Below are 9,211 nucleotides of genomic sequence, written 5' to 3'. Positions count from 1 at the left end.
CCTCCGTTACACTGGTAGTCTCGCGAGATTACAACCTCTCATTTTTATTTTTTGGGCTTCATCCTCGTCAGTACGCTCATACTGTATTTGCTGTTATTATTGGATGGGCAGTTTTTTTTAAATTATAAATATTTTTTAATTATTTACAGTTCATTCCATGCACTCATCTAAAGTGGTGGAATGTTACCAAATACATTTTTACATCACATTTCATTTAATCAAGTAGTGTAGGCTGCTTACTATAAAGTAATTTAAATTAGCCCACCTTTTCCAGCTCGACATTCAGGTAATGATCACTGTATTGTATCGATATTAATAATGAAAATAATATTAATAATAATAATAAATCAGTAATATATCATTTGTTATTATATATTTTTACCTTTAGTAAAATCACTGCATTCAAATAAAGTATGTATGTATTTACATTGTGATATTGCATAGTGATACTTCCAGTGCACAACAATACTGGGATATTGGAGCGTACTTGAGTACTTGCTACCTTAATTAATATTACATTCTTTTTTAGAGATTCAACAATAATTGTGGTCAATAAAATGTCAAATATAATGTCAAAAATATAACGTTTATGACAACTAGGTCGAAGAGGGTGTTTTCAGTGTCTTGTTTTACCAATACAAAGTCTAAAGTCCAAGAGAGAAGCAGGAAGTCTCCATTTGCCACATGCTTAAAACATAATTTTCTGTAATTTGTTTTGCATTAAACATATAGTTTTCTTCGATCAATCATCACATCTCTAGAAATCTGCTTCCCTTTAGTTATTTTTATTTATTTTACAATGCCTCAACAATTTGTTTTATTGTGATGGGTATCATGCATTGCTACACACATTTCCAGCTGGCCCTCCTTTTACTCCTGAGACAAAAGCTTTTATTAAATGTACGTTTTTACTCCTGGTTCCCATGTTTGACCAACAGAGGGCAGTCTTGAGCTGTGCATGGCAAACAGGCTCCTCCATAATCTGAGACTGAGCAAAGGTTGAGTCTGTTGCAGTTTTGATTTAGTTATAGGAAAAATCAATGACAATAATGTATTTATAGCTTGCATATCTTCCAGGTAATACAAGAGAAGGATGTACTTTACATAAACTGATCAGACTGGAGTGTGGTTGACAGTGGTATAGCTTCAGGGTAAACCCCTTGTAAAAAAAGGATCAGTGACAATAGAGTGTATGTGTAGAATGATAAGTTTAACAATCAATACATTAGAACATACTGTACAGTATCACTGTACATACTGTACAGTATCACTGTTCAGATAGGGCTGATTGTGTCACAATCACTGAAAATTATCAGGGAATTTTGACACAGTGAATCAACAGTATTGTTGCTTGTAAATTGTAATAGTACTAATCGGGACGCCATAAGGGATCATATTTGTTGATTTTCTGCATTGTGTGGGTTAATGGCAAAATGTGATGTTTATTAAAACATTCAAGGATTTGGCTTGTGTGTATCATAATGTAACATGCTCCTTACATTGAAGCTGTTTAATTCAGATTTTTCTTAGTTCATTCTCAAATCTTATTTGATTTATATTGCATTTTCCATCTGTTCCAATTGTGTAATACATTTATTGTGACTCGAAAACAAAAACGTTACATGTTATGGTCTATTCAAACACAAGGCATTCAATTAGATAGTGATAAGCTTAATATATACAAAAACATAATTTATAGGGTACTTTCTATTGGGAAGTAGCTGTCCCCAACCCTGACATCAAAATTTCAATTTCTGTAAATAACACTTAGAACATTTTTTTAAATGTTGTTCAATGGTGTATTTAGAAGATATTTACGATTACATTCAAACAGAAGTTGGAATATTTAGATTTATTGTGGGTATCATTTTTTATTAAAAAAACTATACTCAAAAAATCATGTCCCCAGTTTTCATTTTTGACTAGGCAGTGACACTGCATCCCTGTCCCTCATGGCTGAATGGCAAGTAGCTATATCCCATATACTTTTGATATAAACCTGATAAAAAATCAGAAAATCGGCGTTAATTCCATTGTTAAGGTAGCCTACTAAAATACATTTATTTTGTACAATTTTCCAAACTCACATTGGTTTCTCATACAGCATCTCTGTATAGTATGTGTATTCACTCTCTGCCCCCCCCCCCGTGAGCCCAGTGGCCGTCTGCGAGACAGCGAGACACCGCGGAACTCAGCCTGAGCCAGCTCACAGTGTCTCGCTCCTCGCAGCAGCGAGCCTCGCAACGTCCCGCAGAGTGTGTGTGTGTGTGTGTGTGTTTTGAAGTCTGAAAAGCAGTGTGTTACTTTAAAGGTCTCTTATTATACTATTGTTAGGCATATATTATAGGTCTCAGATATATAAAAAACATGAAGTGTTTTGCTCAAAATACCAAACAGATCATGCATTCTAGCCTCATTCACCTCTATTTCAGCCTGTTACTAAAGTGCTGATTCTGGGTCGAGGTAATATGATATAACCTTGAGAACAAAATACTGTGGTCACTACCGACTACACTGGATTTTTTGTAAAAAATAAAGTATATTGATTTATCAACTAAAATGATATGATACTGATTGGTTTAATGTATATCAATTTCAACAATCATCAACTCTGGATTCAATATGATCAGTATTATGCATTTTATAAAGAAAGTTTGCATTATGATTTTTATGAATTGAATACATTGAAATTTGATTACAAATTAAATTGCATTGATTTAATTGTGAAAACCCTCAAGAAATGTTTGTTAAAATACTATTTAGAGAAGGGAAGGTAAAACAATCTTAACAGGTTAATATAATACTTGTTTACTACAGTGTATGTACTATGTTTCGGTAGTGACAATTTTTGGTAGAGGAAGAACATTCCAATACAGTCTGAAAATACGATATAAAAATGTACGCTTCTTTTACTAGATATGTCTATGGACAAAGTTTTGGGAAAAAAACATACAAAATGTAAAAACTGTTCCAACCAATTGTTTTGCACCAATTCGGTAGAATGGCCCATATAGAGACATATGTCATTCTGTATGATGTAAGACTCCAGGGTCATACTTTAGACAGGGCTAACAAAATCACTACACATAATTGATGGTGTGGGCGGGCCCTGCTCAGCTCCAGCCAATGGCTGAGCACACTAGGAGGAGTCAGAGGCAGTTGCCAGAGAAAATATCCAAATAACCGCGACGCTCCAAAGCATGAATTAGCATGCAGCGGTCTGATCCTGTCTTCATACTTACAGCAACAAGCAGAAGCCTGTACATGTTTCTGTGAGGAGTGGACATGCCTACAAGCTTTGAATGAAAGGCGTGTGTTTTGTGCAGCTTGATTTAAAAAGGAGCGTTTTAAAGACATTTAACAAGTTCTGTCAAGTTCCTGCAATGTATTGCACACATCACTTCTGGTTTTCTTGAGGTCCTCATTAAGAGTTGAAGTGTTTGTATAATATATTCCCTGAGAGTTGCAATTCATCAGCTGTACAAGCTTTGATAAAAACATTAGTGCATGAATAATTATAATCAAAACATATAATATATTATTCTGAAATGGACCAATATGCATAATAAGCAGCCTACTTTTATTGTTGGTACTTAGATAGATAGATAGATAGATAGATACTTAATTTATCCCAAATGTGGAACTTATTTTGTCATTGTTGTCAAGTATTACACGAATTAAACATATTTAAAATATACAATAGGCCTAATATAAAATTATAATAAAAATAAACATTAGCAGCAAGTATACAAATTCACAATAGAGAGGACTCACTAGAGTATTTAATTAATACACAATATAACAAAAATAATGATTAAATTGAATACAATATGCAATCTCACTCAGCTACATAAATATATAGAAACATACTACAGACACAATGGCATTGGATTACATAATTGTGTCAGGTAAATAAATAATACTAAGTAGGCCTACACGATCTGACTACTTCCTTCACCTCTGCAATTGAGAGCCATAAGGAGGCCATTAGGAACTTTATTTTGAAAAGCTGAATGGTCCACTTCCAGTAAGCCTGGTGGGCTTTACGCTGGTTAGGTTCAGACTTCTGTCATTGACTGGGTGTTGGACGGAGAGGCCAAATGATCCAGGGAACGGGGCGACGAGTCCAGCACAGCATGGACTGCTGCCCGCCATAGTTAGTTCAGCTTTTATTTAATTTATTTTTTTACAGTTTAGCGTGATTATCGGGTGAACGTTTTAGTTTTGTCTCGCCGTTGTGGAAAAAATACGACAATGGATCGAGTGAAAAGCTCCATGCAGCAAGTACCCAACGCTATCCCCAAAGTGATCCGCCGGACTGGGGCAAACAGCCTGGAGCTGGAGAAGGACAACTTTGAAAAAGGCCAGGTATGGAGCACAGTTGTCACATTAAAGTAATGATAGCTTTATTTTCTTTAAAGCGTTGGATGAAGACCCTGGCTTTGAGCCACTTTTAAGGTGGGTGGGGGATAGTAGTCATGTCGGGATGTTTTCTGTCTGCTCTTAATCGCACTATGCGTTTCGAGATGTTGTCTCTAGTCCAGATTGCAGCTAAGGATCCTAAAAAAAAACACATCAACCACATGTTGCAGGAATTCCTTCGTTTTTGATACTTTACTGTTTTTACATTTGATCCAGGTAATGAGTTGTTCCAGTGTTGTTCTCCCTGAGTGTGTCTGGGATCAGCAGAGATACCAATGAGTCCACTGTACAACAAAAGAGCTGTTGAAATGTAGGTCAATGGCCTTTTGAATTACAACTGCTATCTGCAGAATAAACCAGACAAGAGGGAGGAGAGCTGAAGCTTTGTGGATCTATGTCATGTATGACAGGCTGTCAGTGCCTTCTGTAGGCCTTCAGTGCCTTCTGTAGGCCTTCAGTCATGGGATGATGGTATGACCAAGATGAGATCTACAAAGGAGATAGGCTATGGACTTTTTTTTGTTTTTGGTTTGTTGTGCTTAGTTTTCCACCATGACTGCTGATGAATAATGCATGCTGTGTATCTTCCAGAGCTACGTCTGACTTTGCATGAAGTGCTCTCCCAGTGAGCATATGTACATTATGTAGGCTGCTGCTGTGCTGTGATCCTGCTGCTTCCTGCCTGGTGGTCTTCCCTCCCCTCTCCCCAAACCAGGCACAGGGGAGGGAAGAGGGGGCGGGCGAAAGTAGGTCAGATGAATCAAGGCAGCACCAACTGTTGTGGTAGTGTGGCAACGTGCTTCTCCTTGCTAAATTGAACAGTATGTATTTGGCATTTCTGGGTCTGGGTAATTCTTTACAGCCCCCCCCCCCCCTACTCTCAGTACCCCACGTCTCTCTCATCCGTGACAGTAGCAGCATGGATTAGTTGCTGGGAGAATGCATGGCTTTATGTGAGCCAAGTCTGGTCACTAGGTCACTGAAAGGCTCCTGATATCACACATCCTCTGGAAGTGTGTCAAAGCTGTCCAGGTTACAACACAATACATTTTAGGGCTGAGCAACTATGTGTTTCAATGAAATGTGAATAATGATGCAAATATTACCCTTCCCTTCAGTGTCTTGAATCACATTGCAATTGCATAACAAAAAAATGGATGAATTCCTTATAGATTCACATTAGTTTTTTAAGATCTGATAACATGTTGTGGCAATGGCTCTTTCAAACGAGGGTGAAAATATTCATGAAAAAAAATCCACGTTTGAATCGCTGATATTTATGTTCCAAAAGCATGAGCGATTCAGCTGTTTTGTAACTGATTCCAATGACAAAAGCTTTCTCTTCTGTAATGCTGTGATTGAGGAGAGTGCTTCTGTAGCTTTTTACTGTTAGTTTCCTTTTTTCAGGTGCAGTTGATTTTTGACATGGGGGATCCAGAGCAGGCGGTGTAGGAATCAATGAATCTGCTGTCTACTTTACAGGGATCAGCGAGAGATAATCGCATCTGATCTGTTGTGCTTTAAAGCTGCCTAAATCTGCTGGGTGGCTGGCTGGCTTTCACCTCCTGTCTGCCCGCATATCTGCCTGTCTGCATGTCTCCAGCCTTCTCTTTTCATCAATAATGTACAGTGAAAGCCTAGTCTTTTGATTCTTTTTTTTTGGTTTTTCCATATTTTTACTGACAGAACACTTAGAAAATCAACTTGTAGAGATATTGAAGTTGGGAGCTATTATGTGAGTGTGATAACCAAATAGTAGCGGAATAACCTTTATATTTATATATATATATATATATATATATATTCGACTTGTTGTGGAGTAATTGATCGTTTTGGTTTTAGTGAACTGAGATTTATTTATTAGATATGCCATTTTTTTAAAAAGCTGAATGACATAAGAAACTTGTGAACATGGTATGGTAATCTGTTAAAGTGGTTTTATAGGACACAGTCTTCATGATCTTTCTAAAATGTAAGTTTTTGATTAGTTGCTAAAATAGTATGATTGTTCATCCACTAAAAGTTTCTTTAATTGAGGGCAGCCCTTTGCATGTGTGTAGAAATCACTTAGCAGTATGACAGTACAAAGGGTGAGTAGATCATACAGTCTGTCCTTCAACATGCAACCTGAATTCAATGTTCTACAGTTACAAACATATGAATACACAGTAAGCAGTGTGCACTGCAGACAGCAGGGTCGCCTACTTTAAATCCCTAGTTATGTAAAACGCTGATTCTGGGAAGTGCTCGCCTATCCCTCTGTTTAGTTGGGTAAACAACCAGGGTGTGTTCAAAATCCTGTCTGTCATAGTGTCCACACAGGGTTATAAAAAGAACGAACCATAGCAGCCGGATAGCACACAACTCTTGCTTTTAATGACATGTTTGGACTCATAATAGCAGCTGACTCTTTAATTTAGAGTTTAGGGGATTTAATCTGTGGTCTGTTTGTCTCAAACTTGTTTTAGTCTTCTATTGTGTTCTCAAAGAAGTAAAAACAAACAACAAGTAAATAACAAGCTAGGACTAAACACTGCGTACAGTATGTTGTAATCTTTATCTTAAGGCTCTAAAATGTCAGAGATGCCAACTCCATCATAGATTGTGGAACTATTTCCAAGCTGTCACAGGCCATGGGAGGTTTTTCATTTGGAAGCTGGTGTAGGTAGTAATCTCTGGACCCATACGAACCATAATTAGTACTTGTGGAAAACTTCAGGGGCACCAGTCTCTCAGCTGGGACATATGCAGCCTGGGCCCATCAGCCACACCACATTGTATGTTACTTACTGAAGGCCTTAAAATAAGAACAGCTGCCAGCCGCCTCCTTCTCATTTATTTGTCCCCACGGATGCAACTCTTCCTATTTGTGTCTTTATTTGACAAGATGCACTTTTGGCAGTTGATGTGAATGTACAGTATAGTATAGTCACTCATTAAACTGTCGTTATGGTTGGTCGAGATAGCAATTCTGCTATATTAGAGTAGCAGAAACTCTCAAACCATTCAGGTTTATCTAACCATTTGAACCATTGATAGATAGAGCAGTGGTTCCCAAACGGTGTGCCGTGAGGCAAGTCCGGGTGTGCCGTGGGATTTTGTGACAACCATACGTTATTATTGCAATATACAACTACACAAAAATAATTACTTTTTAATTTACTATATCAGTACTTTGTAGGTTTATATGTATGTAATTTGCGTGACTTGTGCGTCCACATCTCCACGTGCAGTGCTGCATAAACATGGCTGAGTCAGCGATAACATTCGACGGGTGGAGGTATGCCCATTATTTTGAGTTCGTCCGAAGAATAAACAGGAATGTGAGTGACGGTGAGGTGCAAACTGTGTCCAGGCCAGAAGCTGTTATCCACTGCTGTAAACACCACGTCAAACCTCAACAAACACCTGCAAAGAACACATGCTAAGGTGAAGCTACCGCACACGCTATTTGTTGTTTGTTTATATCACGTAGTCTGTTCTTCTTCTCTGTCTTCCGGTTGTTGTCTGTTTTGAATGACAAATACACACTACCGCCGTCTGCTGGTAAGGAAAGTTATTGCCACTCACGCATGCGCAGTTCGTTCGTGCTCGGCGAGTAAAGTAACGAGTTACTTTGTAGATAGTAACGAAGTAGTGTAATATATTACTTTTTTAAAAGTAATATGTAATATATTACATTTTTTTAGTAACGACTCCATCTCTGGAGTTGGCGTTCTCTACTCTGGTTTACATGAAGAACAGCAGGAGGTCACGGCTCTCTGTTGAACAGGACTTGCGAGTGGCCCTCTCCTCAGTGCCACCAAGGATTACAAAATGCTGCGCGCCCCGACAGGCACATGTATCTCACTAATTTGTAAGTCGGCAAAATATTTACAATAGCACATGTTTCAATGCTGATTGCTGAAATGTTACATTTATAATTTGTAGTTCAGGACCATGGACAATGCAGCTTCCTTGCATTGACAGTTCTCTGTGCTGAATTTCTGCTGAGTTTCCTTTGCCTCATTTTTAATGTTGTGACCTGTCTGGTTTAAATGAGTGTGTTGCTGCTTTGATGAAGCCTAATTTGATACAGTTTCAAATTAATTTCTGAAATATTTCGTTAATAAATATTTCATGAGTAATATAGTTGTCTTTGTCACATTTTATTTGGCATTAGTAAATAATTATGCACATTTACAGATATTTTACATGATATGAGTGATAACACGTGTTATAAGGGCTATGTTGCACAATAGGTGTGCCTTGAGATTTTTTGCTTGTCCTTTGGTGTGCCTTGGGCACAACAAGTTTGGGAACCACTGAGATAGAGTGTGTTCAGACATTAATTAAATAAATGAATAGACATTATTTAATAGGTATGCACAATCAAGGCATGTCAGCTGCCCATAAAGGGTTAAATATAAACATGAACCATTTCTGCATGCAACACAAACTGTTGACTAAGGATGTGCAACAAGTATGTATGCAGTGGGGAGGTTCCATTTAGCATAAAGAAATCTATTTCTCATATTTTAGTCTGTCTTTTAGGATATAGGCCTGTCAGTCTTTCAGCCTCGTTCATTGGTCTTAAAAAGAGGCAACATTCGGACTGAAGCTTCTTATATTTTTTGCCCGTAGGAATAGTGCGTTTGTTTGCACATCACCTGGCTGTAACAGGGTTGCAGCTCAGATTAAGTGTAGTTTTCATTCATTAATTTCTTTTTAAATAGCTACATAATGCTGCTATTTTTTATTTATTAATTCAGTCAATGTCTTATTGAGTTCAAGCTGAAATATGTAAAGC

At 37.6% G+C, this 9,211-nt stretch overlaps 1 protein-coding gene across 1 annotated transcript in view; it reads left to right on the top strand.

The window, feature by feature from the left end:
* Positions 1 to 4,083: 4,083 nt before the first annotated feature.
* hip1 (huntingtin interacting protein 1) overlaps positions 4,084 to 9,211 on the top strand; it is a 56,640-nt gene continuing 51,512 nt past the window's right edge. The window contains exon 1 of the mRNA XM_034096778.2: positions 4,084 to 4,368. Coding sequence (XP_033952669.1) covers positions 4,255 to 4,368 — 114 coding nt within the window. The 5' untranslated portion in view covers positions 4,084 to 4,254. The remainder of the gene's footprint in view (positions 4,369 to 9,211) is intronic.

Source organism: Pseudochaenichthys georgianus, chromosome 13 (genome assembly GCF_902827115.2).
Source record: "Pseudochaenichthys georgianus chromosome 13, fPseGeo1.2, whole genome shotgun sequence".
Lineage (NCBI taxonomy): Eukaryota > Metazoa > Chordata > Actinopteri > Perciformes > Channichthyidae > Pseudochaenichthys > Pseudochaenichthys georgianus.
Note: the sequence above shows the minus strand (reverse complement) of the source record. Positions and strands in the feature narration are given on the sequence as shown.